Source organism: Nymphalis io, chromosome 21 (assembly GCF_905147045.1).
Source record: "Nymphalis io chromosome 21, ilAglIoxx1.1, whole genome shotgun sequence".
NCBI classification, from domain to species: domain Eukaryota; kingdom Metazoa; phylum Arthropoda; class Insecta; order Lepidoptera; family Nymphalidae; genus Nymphalis; species Nymphalis io.
The window spans coordinates 9,925,198-9,946,472 of record NC_065908.1 but is presented as its reverse complement, the minus strand read 5'-3'; the positions used below and the strand labels follow the sequence as shown (position 1 = coordinate 9,946,472).

General features: G+C 35.3%; 3 protein-coding genes across 4 annotated transcripts in view; 1 reads left to right on the top strand and 2 right to left on the bottom strand.

Moving 5' to 3' along the window:
* Positions 1–21,275, top strand: part of LOC126776724 (neurobeachin) — a 474,955-nt gene that overhangs the window by 392,056 nt on the left and 61,624 nt on the right. The window contains exons 38-39 of one of the 2 annotated variants that reach the window (XM_050499418.1): positions 20,716–20,842; positions 21,158–21,260. In XM_050499418.1, the coding sequence (XP_050355375.1) occupies positions 20,716–20,842; positions 21,158–21,260 (230 nt within the window). The remainder of the gene's footprint in view (positions 1–20,715; positions 20,843–21,157; positions 21,261–21,275) is intronic. The other variant, XM_050499416.1, reaches the window with a different exon arrangement.
* Positions 2,105–3,679, bottom strand: LOC126776855 (protein mab-21). The gene has a single exon (XM_050499697.1). The coding sequence runs from the start codon at positions 3,588–3,590 to the stop codon at positions 2,493–2,495; it is 1,098 nt and encodes a 365-aa protein (XP_050355654.1). The 5' UTR covers positions 3,591–3,679; the 3' UTR covers positions 2,105–2,492.
* The window catches only part of LOC126776882 (Krueppel homolog 2), a 92,861-nt gene continuing 87,404 nt past the window's right edge, over positions 15,819–21,275 (bottom strand). The window contains exon 7 of the mRNA XM_050499739.1: positions 15,819–15,828. Coding sequence (XP_050355696.1) covers positions 15,825–15,828 — 4 coding nt within the window. The 3' untranslated portion in view covers positions 15,819–15,824. The remainder of the gene's footprint in view (positions 15,829–21,275) is intronic.

Below are 21,275 nucleotides of genomic sequence, written 5' to 3'. Positions count from 1 at the left end.
CCCGTGCCTCGGACTAGCACTAGGTTAGGTTAGTTAGTTAGGTTAGTTCAGCCGCAGGACCTACCTGCGGCTGAACTCTTTCCGGTCGTATCGGATTGCCGTCACATCGGATTACGAGAATGAGGGTATAGAGAGTAGACCTGTGGTAGTGGACAAATTTGTGCACAATAATATGTCCTGTGCAGTTGGCTAATCTCTCTTGAGATAGGCTGTCGTAGCCGAAATCGGTCAAGAGGACATCATCATTATAAAACTAGTATCAACTTTAAATTTCAAAATGTTTATGCGCTGTACAGAAATAATTAAAAATGTGTGTTAATACGGTCTAATAATAACATTGACATCGATATATAAAAACAATTTTGATAATAATGAAATAAATTATGAAGAGTTTGGTTATACCATTCTTTCTCACTTTCAATTTTTCACATAAAGCAGTCTTGTATAAATAAATAATTATAGTGCAAACGTTAACGGTTACTACCTGTTTTATGTATATTTTATATAAAACCATAAGTATTGACTTCACAGCTACATTCTACCTTAACTAAATACTTACATAAAATATATATTTCTTCTGTCAAAAAAAAGATTTTTGAAGATTGATATAAACATAATATATACTGAATATAAAGTTATATAGACATATGTATATACTTAATATAACTAGAATGTATGTTGGTCGATTTTTATTTGCAAATCTCCAAAAAAATATGCTTGTGCGAATCTCTCTGTTTGGATATGTGTAAAGATCAAAAGTACCGACATCTAGTCTGATTTTATTGAATAATAATTTTACATATTAACATATTTACTATATAGAGAAAGGCAGATAAATTCACATTTAATACAATAGTGAACCTTCAAAAGAATTAAACGCACTTGATCGTTGAAAAAACATTTAAACATCCTTACGGGATCCTTCAGATCGAGAAACTGAACTTAAAGATGCAGCTCTGATACTCAACTCACATTACATAATACTTTGATATATAATATTTTGACAACGAATATACAACAAGTTGTAAAAGTGCAGTATCGCAGTACAGAAAGAGGTATTTTTATTTTGTAGAATTATCTTACAGTCGAGGTGTAATGTAATATATTATGAAGAAACACGAGATCCGCTTTTTCTAGTCCGTGTCAGCGACCTTCTTTTATTACGCAGCCGAAGTGACTTTGTTTCTAGTTTTAATTTAACATGAGTATAGTCTACACTTGTGATATTAATCCAATAGAGCAGAATGAAGTCACTCCATTACAACCTGTAAATTCCGTAAGAGCGAGCTAAAGATTTTTATTGCGCTCCTTAACCAACAATATGGTATCGATGAACCGGTCTGGTGGCTACCATAGGAAACGTTCTCAAGAAATGTTATTGTTAGTCAGCCATAAAAATCTCGGCGATATTTACTATGCAGCTTACAAGCTCCACCGTCGTCAACTAAATAAGACAAAACAAATGGTAAGTAGATATATATTAATGATCACGTGTGGATATCCAATCTGCGATGCCGACGGTCTTTCGTTGTTCGTTCCTCAAATAATGTACAGGCGAAGAACTCTCTTATACCACGTACATTTGCTAGAGACGTTATGTGTTATTGTTTACTATTTTGAAAATCTTTAGAATCCAATCTGTGATAGATAGATGTAGATTTTACATCTGTTAATAGTTTGTACACACATAATTTGCAGTAAACGGAGGTCGTTCTTTTGTGAAATAGAAACCATTCAGGTTGAATTGGAGTATTAAGACCTCATCTATAAAATAGTTAATGGCTATAAAGTACATCGAATAGTTTTTATATGAAAGTAGACAGATATTAACAGCCCGTTAATGTCCCACTGCTGGGCTAAGGCCTCCTTTCCCTTTTGAGGAGAAGGCTTGGAGCTTATTCCACCACGCTGCTCCAATGCGGTTTAGTAGAATACTATATAATTGTTTTTTTTTATATGAGCCAAACCATAGTAATTATCGAAAAAAATGGCTTCTAATAAGCCAAAATTTCTTTGAACTCAAACGATTTAAATAATGTGCAGGTTATAATGCTACGTCTACAATATATTAAGAGAAGTGTAATGAAAAGATTTTGTATAATTTTCCAAATATTTATTATAATATAGATTATAAACCTACTTTAAAAGTTCTCAGTCAAATAAATACACGAATTTTCGTTTTTTTTTTTCATCTAAATAAATATTACTAAAATTGTACAACAATTAAGCTATTTACATTATATCACAAATAATATTTGAAACGACCTAATAATTATTAGTATCACGTCTACTTACAGTTTTTTCGATCCACATGGAACATTCGACAACTCGAACTAACCTCGCGTACATAGTCACTGAATCGACCTATCACCTTCTTATTAGAAACTAACGCACATCTAATCCGATTAAATAACTAAAATGACTCGAGAATAATAGCGGTACATCACTAGTTCACTCACTCACTATTAGAATAGGGAATACTATACAACAGTTCACAGCTTTTCGAAGGCCCTTGAATTCGTGAGCATCTCTCTCGTCAATCGCCACACTTGCTTCGCGGCGTTCTCCATAGCTGTGGGAGACTTCCCTTTGAACAAGTCGACGTGAGGAAGGAAGTAGTGCGGGCACCTCCGACACTGCAGCGAAGATATCAGCTGAAGGAAAATCCCGTTTATCCTGTCCCCAATGGCAGCCTCGTCCCACTCGTGTTCTCGTGGATGTTTCTCACACTCGTACAGGAGAAGCGTCTTCATGTGGTAGCACGTGACTGGGTTCCCGGGCAGGTCAAGATGTCTGTCCCTGATAGTTTTCAATATACTCAAGCATTTTCGACGACAGCCGCCTTGAAGAAGACGGTTCTCGGCTTCGAAGAAACTCAAAACCCACGCGTCGCCCTCCATCGCCGAGTTCTTGCCTTGCAAAGTAAGACACTCTTTTGATAGTAAGTCGAAGCCTTCCGTTTTTACTTCCGCCACAATATTCGGATGTGGCCACGGAATCGTCGGTAAAGGCCAGTGCGCTGCTGACCTGGGCCATAGACCAGCGCATTTGAAAGCCGGTGTTATCTGCACTATGTATCTTTCTCGAATACGGAGTTTCACCTCCGTAGTCTCCGCGATCATCTTTACACAATCACGATAGGAGCACTTATCGCAAGCCTGGGCGACCAAAGTCTGGAATCTTGACCTAATCTTGCGCGCCGACAAATATCCCGAAGCGGTGATAAACTCGACCCACAAGGACATGGAACGCTTCCTACCATCGCTGAGCTTAAGCACAGCGCAGCCAGGCAGAGAACCATCGTCGACAAAATTCAAGACTCCCATCTGATTCAGGTAGATAATGATCTCGAATTCGTGAGGCGAGACCACCTCGAGACCGTCGAAGCGGCCATTGTAGTCAGTCAGGGAGGATATAAATCTCGGCTCCTGCAGTTCGACCTCCTTTAAGACGTCCTGCACTATCCTGCAGACTTCATGGATGGTCTTGGCGATTTGCGCCTTGCGGTTCGCAACGCGCTCGTTGTAGTACTTATTCATCTGGTAGACTAGTTTCGATTGAGCCGCCATCATCTCAGGTGGCACTAGCATGGTGGATGTGTGCCTTCACCCGGTTCGCATTGTCCGGCGGGCGGTGCACGCACGCGCACGGAACGCAGACGTTCTAAGACTGAGCCATGTCGAGTCATCGCACGATGAAAGACGGTGTACGCCCATGGGGATGTTTACTAGCGAATGAGCGGAGGGCGTCGCTTCTCACTCACGCTTGCGACGGAACGCCCTCGCGCGAGCGAGACGGCAATATCTCTCCACCGAGGCGTTCGCGACGCTCGCACCGGCTCAGTATTGATCTGCGACAGGCCCCGCCTCGCTCGGATAGGTATTCGGCGCGCTAAGGTCGAGGTGATCGTAATTACATGATCGGTTTAGAACGATCCTCGTTAATTCGGTAGCCCAACGAGCTTGATGCCATTAACGGCAACATCTCCTCGGAAGTTTTTTTCATGTTTTTAATTATAGCGGCTAATTTAATTCGATGTTGGCACGCCAAGTCATAACTTTTGATATCTGATGAGTCGCTATTTGTAATTTGTCGCATGTTTTTTTCCATATTTAGTCTCGAGCGGATACGCCGCCTCGTCTGTGCTGTATTATAGCCTATTCAATGGAATTCTGACAATTAAATTAAAGATATTTCAAAACATACAATTATTTTAAGAATTTATTATTAATGCCTTAATTTAATTCGCAAGTTACGTTGAATACTTCGTAATTTTATACTGTTATAGTTAACATTGCATTAATTCTTAATTTTTTTACATTACTGTAACAATTTTGATGTGCGCTATAAATAATGTTGGAAATGTCTGCCATTCTGTAATTGTGTCAAGTGAGGTAAATGTCAAAGAAAATGTTTTTTTATAAATAAAAAAAATCATTAAATTCTTTATTCACAAATGAACAAAGTTATTAGTAAACAACATAAATGTTACCACTTTACGAAATATTAGAAAAAAAAAATAGAGCAGTGTTGAGGTAGGTAAAAGTAGAGCTAGGTCATATAAGATATATACATAAATAGAGTAAAGATATATAGGATGATTATAAAAATGAAATAGTTCAGTACCATACTGTCCTATGTTTGCTAACCGATAATTTAGTTTTTTATAACGATTAACGAGCTTTAGAATACATAAAAAACTTATTTCAACTACTCTTAAGTAGAAAAAAAATATTCGAAATATGCAGTCATTACGATTTTATAGTCGAATTTCGACCGAACTCGTGGTATAACATTAGTATTATTAGTATTATAAATTATCACCATTATTATCTTTAGAATTATATGAAATCTTGACCGAGATGGATCGGTAAATAAGACAAGTTGGTCTTGAGCAAAGATCGCGTGTTCAATTCCTGACAAACATAACTGAGATTTAAGTGCTTCATTTGTGTTTTTAATTCATTTCTTGAACGATAATATCGTGTGGAAACTAGAACGCTCGTGTCAGATATAATTAAGTTTCGTGTGATTCCTCTAAACTGCTCTAGAACGCACACAGGATGTAGTAGAGTACCTACTAACTTTTGATTACGATTTTATTCGTTTGGAATTCGTTCACATCGAAATAAAAAGGAACATATTTTTTTGTAATCCAACATGATTCTTAAAAAAAATTGAGAGATAAATAGACATCAGAGCAGTAAATTCTATGGATCATTATTGATTCAAAATATGTTTGATTAAAATGATCTCGAAAACTTAGTATTCAACCCACGACCATAACATGTAATGGTCGAAGAATTACAATCATTCACAATCTACAACGTCGCAGTATGTTACTACGTGCAAAGGCGCCACCTGGCGGTAAGTGGTCACCTCCCAAAGTACTACTCAATAGCAATTCTCAAATTCTCACGCCTAGCAAGCCTCGGGATTTAGGTATTATGTCTCTCGTGCCTGTAATTACGCTGGATCACTCATCAGTTCAGTTTTTGTTTGGTACTTAACTGTGACTGTTGGTCGCTGAGCTCTGAGAGAATGAACATAAAATAAATGATTGCTGATAGCGAAAATATTAAATATAATTTATTTGAGTTAGTTAAGTCAAGTTAAAAATTGATTAGAGTAATAAAGGCTATTTTAATTGTTAACCAGTAACTGAGTGCATAGTGAGGGTGCCAACTACCACTACCACTACGACGTGCACAATCCTTTCAAATTGTTAATATAATCTTAAATATTTATACAATTTTCGTTTGGGTCGAACTGCCTTCATGTCATGAGTTTTATTTTAAACTGGTCTATTGTAGCCTCACTTGTACATATTATACACATTTCTTTTGTTGTTATTCTCTTTCAAATGTAAAAAGTTTTTATATATATACATATCAAAATTGTTTTTTTTTTTTTAATATTAAAATTCAAAGACCCTCTGAAAGTAGTAAGCGTTTAGAATGAATAAAAAAATAGCTATCCCATAACTTTTGTTTAATATATAAAAATAATATTGATAAATGGTGGAATATTTATCAAACATACAAACTATGTTACATAAAACTGGGAGTGTTATTGATAAAAGATTAATGAGAAAAGTTACGTTTTAACAATAGGTAATACCTTCCAGAGAGCTATATTAGCTTATATATTAAATAAATAAAACGATATATGGAAAGAGGGAAAAATATAACAAAAATATCCATTATCATCGTTACTTTGCTTTTTCTTAACAAAATTTATGAAAATTAGATATCCGATTCTAAAACAAAAATATTCAAACCATCTTCAAAATTTATTTTCGAAGCGGAACGTCCACAAAGAGACACCAACTTGGGTAGATATATATATTTTCCACCCATTCCACAACAAACTTAAACGCTCGCCCGATAGTCGCTAAGGGAATGCCTATTTCGGTAAGGATTGATGGCGCGGCACTACGTGATGGATGGCTCCAGCTCGCTTGATTTACGGGACGTCCTCGCGATTCATGATACCCTGGTACCTGGATGCTGGGGGAATGCCTCCCGAATTAGACTGTGTTGTTTATGAATCTAGTCAAATTAAAGTTTCGAGTAAATGTTAGATTAAACTTACATTTTTGAATAAGTAGAGCCGTCCTGACTTTGCACGATTATAATTAAAATTAATTCTCTATAATTTATAAATATATCGCATTATACTTAATCGATCTTTTCCGTATCATCCTTACCTACCTACCCTCCAATCTCTATATTCATATCAACTTTCTATTCATTTTTCCTGCGCATTCCATTTCCATTTCTGAATAAAAAAATACTTATCTGATAAATTATTATCGATCGGTACTTTATCGGTCATTTATTTTAATAAAACTGTCACCATATAACATCATTACTTGTATTAATCTCGTAATTTTTCATATTAATAATTATGTATTTTTCCTCTAGAAAACCTTCCATATTATATTGCCCATTCATTAAACTGATAGCCGTCGGCGCGCGCATGCGCGTCTTCAAAATGGCGGCCGCACAGTCCCGCCCATTTCCGCCGGATGTCCGCCACCGCCCCTGAAGCCTACCCTTTAAATTAATGTATTCTCTAGATAGGGTACGTTATCTCCACGGTATCTGCTGAGACCTTTGTTATTATAATAGTGTTACTAAAAATTAATATAAAATACTAAAATAATAAAAATGATAGTGTTATTGTTTGTTCTCCTGTCACACATCAACGTCTCAAGTGGTCATGGTGGTTAATTTGAGGAATTAAAACGATTAGGCTACTACTACGTATCTACTTTAAACAAGTATATAGCTAAGCATGCTCTATAAAATTATAACTTAAGTCATAACAAAACGGATTCGTTTGTATTAAATCTTACGGCTTTTAAATATCTAAAAATGTAATACTTTTCGATCATATGAAATAAGTTATACATAGTGTTGTATTTGTTTTAGTAATTTTATGGCGATTCGTTTTCAGATAAACGTAGGTTGTTATATTGTCACCAAGGAAAACAGTGGAGTTGCAATGTATTTTATTTGTACCCCGCATTCAACAAGATTATTTATCCATGGCACCAAAAATCTCCTTAAAAAATATTTATTTTAAGGAGATCCTACGTGCATGTTTATAGAGTTTTATAATTTGACATTAACTTCTAGGAGGTAAGCAATTGATAAAGAAACAAATTATACAGTATTTGTTTATATGTGATAAATTGTATAGACGAATGTAGAGCACGAAACACTGATAAGAGTTTGATAATAAAACAGATATCCGGCTAGAAGCGTCCGTTTAAATTAATTTAATCGCCGTACAATACGTATAAATTTACAAACACGTCAAGCCGTTCATAGTTTAGTGTCGTGACGGTCATTAAAACGTTCAACCATCTCGAACTATTAAAATCACGTCCATTTAACTTACGGCTTTTAAGAGACGACTAATTTACGAGCGATATTCCGATACACAGCGTGCTACAATTATTAATAAAGCTAAACAGTTTGTATATATGACACTGACTTACTAAACTAGCCAAAAAAATATTGAATTTCATCAACGGACGCCTGTACCAACAGAATGACAGAGCACGTTGTAAAAGGAGTACGCGATGATATTTATGGTGTATTGAATTTGCTATCGTGTAGTATGAAAGATGGGTTCGGACGAACATCTGTCTTCCCCCACCGTCGTCGAGCGACTGACTACGCACCACCCTCTCTCCCTGGAGAAGGGATAACGCTCCGCCTACTCGTTTCAAAAATCTGGAATACAAAGGGCGCACGTCGAAATCTCTGTCGCGATAAAAATTCAACCTTACGGTATAACCGTTAAGTATACTTTCACATTGACTCATGTTTGACGCACATATTAGGGTTGCGCGACAAGTAATTTTTTTTCGATAATTATTTTTCTTGCAATGCAAAGATATTTCGGTGTGCCATACAGTAATTGGATTCAGGCGTATAATGGACAACGCAATTTACCTCTGATTATAGCTATGCAATGTTGGGCTCTATTACCTTGCAATTCGGATCAAAATTATATGAAAGGATATGCTTCGATGCATTTTCGTATTCGTTAAGGTATGCGTCGATTGAGTCGTCCTGTCTCGTGTAATTATTATAAAGATTCCAGATAAAAGATACACGTCTTTGTTTCGTGTATTTTTTTGTTCGCATTATTAGCGGGCCTTTGTGCATTTAAACGAAACAAATTTAAACGGAACAATGCGAGTTGATATAGTTATAAAGCATACGAACAAAAAATAAAGCGTAATGTTTAATTGAATGTATGCACTTTAAATACTTATACTTGCTTTTACAAGGATGTATAAATAAAAGCCTACTAGCAGGTCGTCAGATCTCTATGAGGGTGCTGTTGCAATTAGTATGTATATTCAGTCAATAAACTAGTTATTGTATATACCTATCCTTCCGTAACAGTCTGTGAATGTCCCACTTCTGAGCTAAAGGCCTCCTCTCCCTTTTTGAGGAGAAGATTTGGAGCTTATTCCACCACCCTGCTCCAGTGCGGGTTGGTGGAATACACATGTGGCAGAATTTCATTGAAATTATACACATGCAGGTTTCCTCACGTTTTCCTTCACCGTAAAGCACGAGATGAATTATAATCACAAATTACGAATCTATGCTTAGTATCTATAAATTCTTCTATGGTTAATACGGATAGAAGTAGTAGAATCTTTTAGCATCTCTAGACTCTATAAATAAGCTATTCTTTCATTGATAGTCGACTGCTGTTTATTATTTAACGAGATTGATGTGAAATTGAAATGCTTTCTATAAATTTGATTAAAATAATTTCACTCCGGTATCCGGATACACGGCGGCGCCACCGCTCTATACCGCCCATCTGTGTGCGTCTACACGTGTTCCGAATTACACTAATTTCTATATTGAGTTAGGCCGCTTGAAACGCACGGATTTATAATTATCTCCGCATTCGTATCCTTCAAAATATTATGCTTATTAAGAGATTTTCTAATTAAGTCTTGATTAATGCCATATTTAACCGTTTTTTCGTATGACAGGTTTTTAAATAATAAACATCTTAATTGCGATTTTAGGTAAATTTAATTTGGCAGTTAATATTAAGTATTAAAAGAAATCAATTCATATGAGTTTAATACGCGATGCAATCCTAATAGCTAATTAAACGGTCAAAAGATATGCCAACTTAAACTAATGTTGGTCTTAGTATTGGCAAAGTATGCGTAATGTTTCACGATCACGACTCTACCACATCCCGGGGACCACTTGCGATCAAATGCTTCTGTCCCGAACTGTCTATACATAAAAGGTAATGGGTCGTTAGATAGATTATAAATAACCAGTTGAAACCAGTAAACAATTAAACCTAATCAACGATACTAGTTCACACCGATCGGTAGCGAGCGCTTATCTCGACAGCGGTACTTAATCTCGGTTAAACCGTAAACCGTAACGAACGAGCCGGCTTATCTCTAACCGCTTGTACGGTTGTTGCGCCCGCGCAGCCCGTGAGGCGACAATTGTTTATTTATTGCCGATTGAAGACTATTTAGTGTTATGTGATAAAACTTATTGACTAGGATATTTTCCTTGAAACGTTTCATCTAGCTTCGCTTATTTACATTATGGTTTTGGTTATTGACATAAAAATTGATATTCGTCAGTGGAACCGTCGATTTAAATTTTAATTTTAAAACTATTTATTAGAACATGCAAATAGTATATATCTATCTGTACATGAAACGTCACAGATTTTCATCCGACATATGCAGGTCTCACCACAAAGTTTTCTTTCACTGCTGAGCTCGAATTTACGAGTAAAGACAGATGAATCACATGCAATTTCAGTGGTTCTTCTCACAGGCTTGGACTCGCAGTCATCGTTAAAGACTCACGCGTAACTACTGGGTAATCACATGAATATTACTAGCAGAATGTTTGAGTATCCTATAAGTGATTGCGTGAATTTCAAATAACCACTTATAGCCTATTCCAACCACAGGAGGAGTAAATACATATAAACAAATTTGACATTGAATCGACGCGATATCGTTGACCGACATCTCGAATAATCTATGATACTCATAACGGATTTGCGAAAAAAATATAATTAAAAAAATATATATTGAATAATAATTTATAGTATAATATAGTCGAGACTGTACGGAATGTGTAAATAATACAAAATTATGTTTATTTTTACTCCTTCTTCGATTGCAATAGAGAATAAGTTGGACTTTCTTAATATGTTTAAGAATACCGAGCTAACGAATTAATGCCGCAGTTAATTTGTCACAGTAATATTTTACATATAACACACTGAGGAAACTGTTAATCCAAGTTAATCCCGACATGACAGCGATCGTAAGACGGTGCGCCTGCGCACATCCCGCGCGTAAATCTCTCCAATATCTGCGGTTTTAATGTGACGGATTTTACGACACTGAGAGGTGAAAAAAAAATGGTTATCGTTTGAAGAGGAAGAATATTTATTATTTCGAAAGACCACAAAAAGCAACATCAATCCGCCGTCTACTAAGGAAACAGACAAGCATACTGCCACCTGGTCAGTAGTTACCCTGGCTCATCCTCCTTATCGATCATTATTACCTACACATTAAAATACTCCCGTCTTCCAACGATCAAATGTGAGTGAGACTCGCGTAGTACTGCGCGGGAATTATAACGTTTCCTGTTGGAATTTATACATTATTTTGCGCAATTTTTGTATCTATATTTTTTAATATTTCTTAATAGCACATTTCAAAATTATTAAAATAAATTGTCATAATAAACCCCTTCATTTGATACGACACGTGATGTGTAAACGTTTTTTTTTTTATTTGAGCCGAAACCTTCAAAATCATAGTTTGTTACGCTACGTTATCTCTTTTTTTTTAATTTTACCTTTAGTCAAATAATTAAATAAACGCGAATATGAATTACTATTATGTATGTGAGTTATATGATGAGGGAAACGATATAGCATTGGATTTCTTTTTAATTTGATATCGGTAAGGTACCGATAAGGTAAGGTTTCAATAGGCATGTCGTGCCGGGACCGATATACGTCGAGGGGAAACCTCTCGAAGTTGTTACTGAATATACCTACCTAGGACAGATAATACAAGTCGGTAGGAACAACTTCGAGAAGGAAACCGATCGAAGAATTCGCTTGGGATGGGCAGCATTTGGCAACCTTCGTCAAGTCCTCAAGTCGTCTATACCGCAATGTTTGAAGACGAAAGTCTTCAACCAATGCGTCTTACCTGCCATGACATACGGTGCCGAAACGTGGACACTAACTGCGGGACTAGTCCACAAATTCAAAGTCGCTCAGCGTGCTATGGAGCGAGCTATGCTCGGAGTATCTTTGAAGGATAAGATCAGAAATGAGATTATCCGGAAAAGAACCGGAGTCACCGACATAGCTTGCAAAATTAGCAGGCTGAAGTGGCAGTGGGCTGGTCACGTATGTCGTAGGACCGATGGCCGTTGGAGCAGACGAGTCCTAGAGTGGAGACCGCGAATCGGCAAGCGCAGCGTAGGGCGCCCTCCAGCCAGGTGGACCGACGACCTTAAGAAGGTGGCGGGCACCAACTGGATGCGGAAGGCGGAGGACAGGGAGCTTTGGCGCACCTTGGGAGAGGCCTATGTTCAGCAGTGGACAACGATTGGCTGTTGATTGATTGATTGATTGTGCGGTAGAATATGAAGCCGAGATGGCCCTGTGGTAAGAACGCGTGAATCTTAACCGATGATCATGGGTTCAAACCCGGGCAAGCACCACTGAATTTTCATGTGCTTAATTTGCGATTATAATTCATCTCGTGCTTTACGGTGAAGGAAAACATCGTGAGGAAACCTGCATGTGTCTAATTTCACTGAAATTCTGTCACATGTGTATTCCACCAACCCGCATTGGAGCAGCGTGGTAGAATAAGCTCCAAAACCTTCTCCTCAAAAGGGAGAGGAGGCCTTAGCCCAGCAGTGGGACATTAACAGGCTGTTACTGTACTGTACTGTACATAGTCTTAGTGATAAATATGTTACACACGTCGAAATGTAAGTGCCCACTCGGGGTCCGAGCTGGTTGCTCATCTAGAATTTTTTTTTTATATATGTGCCGGGATGGCAAAAGACTACTCCACCTGATGGTAAGTGGTAGTAGAGTCCAAACGCAACGACGGCCAGTACAGTCGGGAAGAATCTTCTGTACTAGCCGTCCCCGCCTTGCCGGCCCGCAAGATGCCTCTTCACGCCTCGTTTGAAGGAACCCGGGTTGTAAGAGGAGGAGGAATTTAATATTCTCTCGTTCCGTGTCAATCTATACATACATTTTATTACAAGTTCCGGCTTATATTTACGTTTTGAATTTCATTATTTTCCGATTACACAACTGTTACTTTAGTTAGATTAAAATTTACTTTAGTTAGTTTAGTGTACTTTAGTTAAATTAAAACGATACACTAACAAAATGTTTCAACGCATAAAGATTGTCCATCTTTACGTTTAAATATACAATTTAATAATAATTGAACATCTCGTATTAAGCTGGAGTCTGATTTGTAACTATAGTAGTATTTAGGTTTTTTTTTTATTACATGTCCCGTGTGTTTTGTTATGGTATTGATTACGAAAAGTTATTAAACAAACGGTTTGACATTGAGCTGCGTACAGTGAAGTCTATCATGCCTTCGTACCTACGTTTATTCATAAACTTATGGCCAAACACAAGTGTACTGTATTTAAAATAAAATATATAAGAATATGTATATTAACGCACGGTCATCGATCGGTATTTTAATACTAATATTTACGTATGTATTATAATATTAAATAAATGAATAAAAACATCATAATAATATTATTAATATTTAAATTGACTAATTCAAATTGGTTATCTAATGAGTTTATTTAATATTGACATACCTATTGCACTTAGTAGTTTCATGTATCTTTTCCGTAATCCGTAACCGTAACAGCCTGTGAATGTCCCACTGCTGGGCTAAAGGCCTCCTCTCCTCTTTTTGAGGAGAAGGTTTGGAGCTTATTCCACCACGCTGCTCCAATGCGGGTTGGTAGAATTCACATGTGGCAGAACTTCAGTGAAATTAGACACATGCAGGTTTCCTCACGATGTTTTCCTTCACCGTAAAGCACGAGATGAATTATAATCACAAATTAAGCACATGAAAATTCAGTGGTGCTTGCCCGGGTTTGAACCCACGATCATCGCTTAAGATTCACGCGTTCTTACCACAGGGCCATCTCGGCTTTTACGTAATGGAAAATAATAAAATAAATATAAATTTATTCTACTCTTTAGATGATTATGAAGAGCTTAAATTAATAGATGACGCTAAGCTTGGATACATTTCATGAGTTCACTTTGTTACAATTCCTTTGTAACATTAAAACTCGAGTTTAAAGCTAAGTTATTAAATTTTCCAATCCAATAAATTGTTTTAAATACATAAACGTTAATTACGAGAACGATTAAGCGCGGATACTACCGTCTCAATAATATGGCGATGTCGGTTTTCACTCTAATAATAATAAAAATAAAGATTTCATACGTCTTGTCACGATACAAAAGAAAACAAGCAATAATTAGATTGCGTTTAAACTAATTCCAGTAAATGCTGCGCATGCGACGACACGGTGGCCGTCAAAGGAAATCCTAATTAAATACTCGTACATCACCGTCGACAGAGACTCGAACCCACTACCTCTATTACTGGAGGGTCTACTAACGGTTCTCATCGATTATTTACTTACAAATTAAACAATATTATAAATTTATTTAATAAATCAAATTTGATTGTTATAAAATGTTGCCTATATGATAAAATGTATTATTTTAAGAAACTATTAATGCCTTGTATTTAAATTTCTTTTCTAACTAAGGGCTCAATCAAAATGCTTGGATCTGACCTGCTGTACGATTGAACGGTTGATAGGTACTTACTCACTCTTGCACCATCTTCGAGTATCGAGCGAGTTGAGCTGGAACGAGCGGTAGGTCGGCGACATCATCTCGCAGTTAGTCAACGTGAACGGTTCATAAATCCCCTGTCATCGCTGCGGTGTATTTCTGGAGTTTTTCAGTCGGCCGCGTGTCGCTCGATTTCCATAAAAGTTCCGCAATAAATTTGTTTGCGTCCTGACGACGGTCCGTAAGGTCTGTGGAATGGTTTTTATACTTGTTTCGGTTTTTTTTTCTAAAGTTTTTTTCAGCGATTTAATGTTTTTTGTTAATTTTTTTCTAATTCTCTTTTATAATTTAGTTACAAATTATTATTTTTTACTTATTAGAGTCGCTTTTATTTATAGTAAATGTAATAATCTTATTATTTTTCACGAGAAGATTGACTATATATCCTAAAATTAACGTATATTAAGTACTAACGAATGTTAGGTAAATGTCAAATCAATAGAAATTTCTGCTGTTTCTAGTTATTATTTCCACCAGCTCTTCGATTGAACCACTCGGACTTCCGATACATTAATTCGCTGATGTCGAATGATAGTTAAATAAGTATATCGAATTGGATTGTGTGATGATTTAGCTTATGATGGATGGAATGCCGACAAACAGTTAATAAGGATTACTAAATGATGATTAAATCATACGCGACTTTTAAGCGGCTTCGCGTTCATTTAATTTCGGCTTTGTACTTTTACAGTGCTTTTTTTACGGCTTTGTGCTGTTGACGTTTTCGTGATGAATGCACGCTGATGTTTCCTTCCTAGACTTCACAATGCAGACGACGACAGCGACAGGACGCGTAGTCGAGGTCCCAGCGGAGTTCGTGGAACCGATGCGTTGCTTCGGGTCCCACGAGAAATATTCTCATCTACCTAAATATTAACTATATGAAACTATAAAAGTTTTTTTTTAAACATTTTATTAATTCTAAATTAATATATAAAAGCTTTATACTGTCCTGTAATAATTAACACATACAGACATCATAAGAAAGTTTACATAATAATATAGCTATATATTACAAATATCAAGAAATATAATATATCATAAGATCTTTCTCGTACAATTATATTCAAAACAAAAAATATCAGAACCTACGTACACCCTCCATATAAATTGATTAATAATCTTTATAGCATTAACAAGGAACGTTTAAAAATAACCCTTAATAAATTAAGTTCTTACCAACAAACAAATAAATTGCCAATTATATAAATGAGGGCCCCATATATACTAATGAGTACGAAGTTTCTAAAAAAACTTAATTGCCCGTTAAGGAGACGAGTCTATAGAGGCAGATGCGATTAAGGTCATCGCATTCGACACCCTAGCGTGCGTTATCTTAACATTAATAGGAGCATTCACAAGCGTTGCTCGCTCTAGCTGGTGACAATTTCAACGATTTTACATTTCCTGCAACTATTATTGTTCAACGGCGTGTACGGATAGCAATAAATTCAAGCCAATCAATTACTCGCACCGTAAGCTCTGTACTTGCATGTGTACATACATTCGGAAACTCCAAACACTAAAATGCACTACTCTGTAATCTGAAATTTTACGCTTTTGTCTTGTCACCAAAGTAACAGAAAATATTGCTATCGAGCGTTTTGATTTTAATTTTTTAAATCACCAATATCTTTCTGATTAAAAAAAATAAGAAACTTATCCAATAATGACTATAAAAGTTAATTTTAAAATAACTAAATTATTTTTATTATGCATACCATACTAAGGTCGCATGTTTTTTTTTCGTCCGTTCCTAATGGGGGCACTTGTCACGGGCCAGACCTTATTTACGATACGCGATAACCATCGACTGCCTCAGTCGCGATGCGCGCCTGGTACATACAACCACTCGTTATTGATAACCCTCGTTTGTCTTATCATTGAATATTGATTTTTATTATAATACCTTTAAAAACCTAAATTATATCTTCATTCTGCGGTCCTTAGAATTTTAAATGTGAAAACCGTTTTAACGAAATCACGAATCACAATTGTCGTATAATTTAAATTTACCTACAAGCATAATAACAATTTCTTCAAATAATTTTACTTTGCTTAATCAAAATTAAGCTCGACCGTCCTGCAGAAATTATTAAAACCTTAGCGTGCTGAGTGTGCCCCGTTCGTGCGAAAAACGAAATAGAGCAAATAAATCTGCACGTAGGTTCTGCTTTCCTGGTATTCTTCACACGGTGAAGAGATAATTCAAGCTAATCTGTTTGTAGATCTTTTCGAAAAATGTGAGATTATGTGACAATTTATGTGAACTCGAAGAGTCTGTATCATCCTACGCATACAAAATAAGGTTTTTGAATAGAATATTACTTTCTCACATACTGTGTTCTCCCAGTAAACTTATCTGATTGAAAGATTTCTGGCTCGAGTGCGCTAAAATTATTCACAGGTCCAGTAATGTATGCTTCTAAAGAATTTTTACAATGTATTTTATGCAATTATAATTCAATACGATTGCATAAAAATGCCATCGCAATTTTTTACACGGCAACATGATAATAAAAAATATTATTAATGTTAAGCTCTCGATCTAAAACGTTAAATAAAAAGCACTTAAAATATTTCAAACAATAGATTATTTGTAAACACGTGTCACTTCCCACAATCTGGTAACGCATTCATCTCGGTAACGTTCGCGTGACCGAGGACCATTAGTGATAAAATGACGTTAATGTGTGAACTGGATGATAGAACAGCGTGTTCTATATAAGTTACTATAGTAATGATATTTAGTAGGATATTTACAAATCGCAAAGTTTTATTTCTTTGAATGATAATTTAGGATTAAATTACAAGAGTCACAATTAAGTCTCTGTGTTTTTGGTACAGATGCGTATCCTTTAAGTTCGTACACTGTTCTAAAGGCGATAGTAGCTGCGATAAAATTGTGCGTCGCTTTTAGCGCTTAAACCGTTTACCTTACTGAGCATGAACCGTTGCTCCGAGGGCATAAAGATATCCTCTACTAAATTGTTGCAGGATGCGAAGCAATACAGATTTGCGAACATGGATACGCATCTTTAACACATTTACATACACATCATTATATATATTACATAGAATACAAACATAACGCTGACATTGAATTACACTTATGTAACAAATAAATTTTAGCACATATGTAACACATTTGTGCAAGATAAATAACCAAATTATCTGGCTTCTTGACTGTCATAATCTCTCCATTGTCATCATTAAATGAACTTTTAGCTTGGATTATAAATGTACATAATACGTTTAACCTAATACTCAATTGCGAAGCATCGTTCGGCAATCTTCGTATTTCGGATTGGTATTTGATATTATATGATATAATTAAATATTTTATTCCATATACAAACACCTGTTAGTTTACCAGAACATATTGCACTATCGAGAGGGTGTAAAGCAAAGGGCCCTCGAGAGGGCGAGGTTGACAAATTGCATTACAATTGAATCCGACATTCTCGCCCCATCTCTACTCAAGCCCTTTGTTATTTCCCTAGTAATGTGGATACGCACTTTATTAGAATGAAAACAATACACGTTTTGTTTTTTTGGGTTTCACCGCTATTTGTTTGAATATTGTTTTATTCCAAACGTAATGAACAATTAAATTAACAACAACGAACTTTATTGTTTAAACTTCTTTAATATTATAAACACATTAAATTGATTAAAATTAATTTTAACAATAACATTAATAATAATTACTACGCAGCAAAGTATGAATGAAATGAAATGATTACAAACCTCAACAGAGAAACATTGTATAACACACATCAGAAATACGTCTTCTAGTGCTTTTTAGGTTTACGTTCCAATATTGAAAAAAAGCTAAATTAACAATTAAGTACCCGGTGTTTTGTTTTTTCCAAGATAATGCCAAAAATAATTACTCTTATAATCTCAGTAAAAAATCAACTGTAACCAAAAATCGAAATAGAATATCGGTACACAGCCCATTATGTCCCTATCAAGTCACTGAGCATCCCTCTCCGCACACCCGAGGGAGATGATACAAACGAATGCCCTCCCCATGCTATTGTTGAACGTGCTTTTGAACATTCTGTATATTTATTTATTTATTTATTTTGGTGATTAGTGGATAATTGTTTTTTAGAAAGGTAGAATATAATTCGAGATATCAGTTTTGTTAATATGTTTAAATTTTACAATATATTAAATATTATTATAATTACATTATTTATATTTATTATTGCATTTTTGTTGATTTCGTTGGTTCACGGAGAGCGTTTATGATAACACGAAAGTAATAATTGTTTAATTATATGTTTAATTGGGTATTATTTATTTTGATAAAATTATAATAGCAGTATCAGCCTGTGAATGTCCCACTGCTGGGCTACGGCCTCTTCTCCTTTTTTTGAGAAGAAGGTTTTGGAGCTTATTCCATTTCCATTCCATTTAACCGTAACAGCCTGTGAATGTCCCACTGCTGGGCTAAAGGCCTCCTCTCCTCTTTTTGAGGAGAAGGTTTGGAGCTTATTCCACCACGCTGCTCCAATGCGGGTTGGTAGAATTCACATGTGGCAGAACTTCAGTGAAATTAGACACATGCAGGTTTCCTCACGATGTTTTCCTTCACCGTAAAGCACGAGATGAATTATAATCACAAATTAAGCACATGAAAATTCAATGGTGCTTGCCCGGGTTTGAACTCACGATCATCGCTTAAGATTCACGCGTTCTTACCACAGGGCCATCTCGGCTTTTTTATTTCATTTAACCAAATTATAATAAAAAACTAAATATTCTTGATTCAAATAATCACTTGTGAATTGTCATGTTTTAGGATTAAATAAATGTAAAGTCAATTGGACTGTATAGCAAAGGGCTGACAAAAAGAAATCGATCTCGTGTTCAGTTTTTTCGGGTTCCAATAGACGATCTGACGATAAGTGGTCAACATCGCCCATAGACTATATCCTTCATACTAGAATACAGCAATACAAAATATTCAATATTTGGCGGTAGAATATCTTATACGGGAGTAAGTAGTTACTCACACCTTTCAAATTTATTTTTAGTTATCTTTAACTAAACCGAGCAAATAATACCGTTGCTGATAAATGATATCTTTTGAAATCTATACATAAAAGTATTTTTTATTAAGACACTAAAACCAAAATCGTTACCTATTCCAATTAGATCATCCCAAAGGACTACCTAATAACCTCCATATATAACGAAATAAAGAGCTAACGAACATTTTACGACGTCCTCGTGTTTACGACGCGAGATCTGATGTTATTTTTGAATTTATTTGATACAACATTTATAGCATCACATCTCGTATGGATATAGCTTTTCTATGTCTTTCTTTGCTCTCAACTAGAATTGTAATGAGATGGTGAAAGGGAAGCTATCGTATATAATAAGTTTATCGAAACGAGTCTATTAATATACGTATTATGAATATATTATTTTCGTAATTAACCTTAAATGTACTAAAATTTAGAAGTATCATATCGGCTTTTAGAGACGCTTCCTAAACTAATTTAACTCAAAGATACGACTCATCTTTACTGCACTTCATATTATATGAATTCGAGATATCTTAAATAGTCGTTAATTTCATGATATTTTTTAATGAAGACGAGAAATATTTATAACTTTTACGTTTTTTTTTTAATTTATAAAAATACATTAATGTGTAATACTATCAATTCACACTGTCATTTATATAGTTAGACTAATGGAAATAGTATCAAATAGTTTGTTTTTTCTCAATATTGATTTAAATAAAACACTATAATTATTATTGTGGGTAATTACAATAAAGTATAATTATTATAGTATAATTACTGTAGTAATAACAATAAAAATAATACAATTTATTGCACACTAAGGCAGCATTATTATTTAAGGGATAATGTTTCTAATTGTTAGATTTGAGAATAATTTTACAATCAATGTTTTATACTAATTATTGAGGAGGCGTTTTTTTTGTAATTCGGAAATGAAAACACTACTAAACCGCTTCAGAGTTTCACCCGCTTTAAAGTTATACTATTGACGTGTCAAGCTTGAATTTAATGTTTTTGTTTTGAAATATAAGTTTAATAAATTTCAAAATATCCAAATAAAGAAAAGAATTTCTAAGTTTATTAGGCAAATACAACAAAAATATTTTTGTAATATTTTTTGTTAAGTTTGTTATAGGAGTAAAAGTACCTAATGAAGATAATATTTTAATTCCAGGTGTTGAAGTACTGCGAACATCTGCATGGAAAATGGTACTTCAGCGAAATCCGGGCGATCTTCTCGCGTCGTTATCTTTTGCAGAGCATCGCCATCGAGATGTTCCTTGCAAGCAGGAGTAAGTCTTGTAATTATTACTTTTTTCGTTATCAAAGATTTAAACCACTAAATCTAAATCAGAGGCGGTATGGACCAGTAGGTAGAATATTTGGATCTTAAAGAAGAACGCGGGTTTAGTCTGTGCAAGCACTACAGAGTTATTATGTACAGAATATGTATTATTGCAATCAGCAAAATAAAATTATTACACTTTTATAGTATGAGCTAGTATATTTTAAAACATTTATTTGTTTATTGTTGAGATTACAAGAACAACTGCTAAAAGTTCATTAATATATGTATAAAGAATGAAAAATAAATCATGAAATAATTATTTTTCCAGCGTCAATATTCTTTGCGTTCCCCGACCAGGCTACGGTGAAGAAGGTCATAAAAGCGCTACCGAGGGTCGGAGTCGGCATCAAGTACGGGATCCCGCAGACCAGGTCAGTGAAACTGTT

Coding starts and splice junctions, on each gene's coding strand:
- LOC126776855 (XM_050499697.1), bottom strand. CDS start 3,590: ATGCTAGTGCCACCTGAGATGATGGCGGCTCAATCGAAACTAGTCTAC.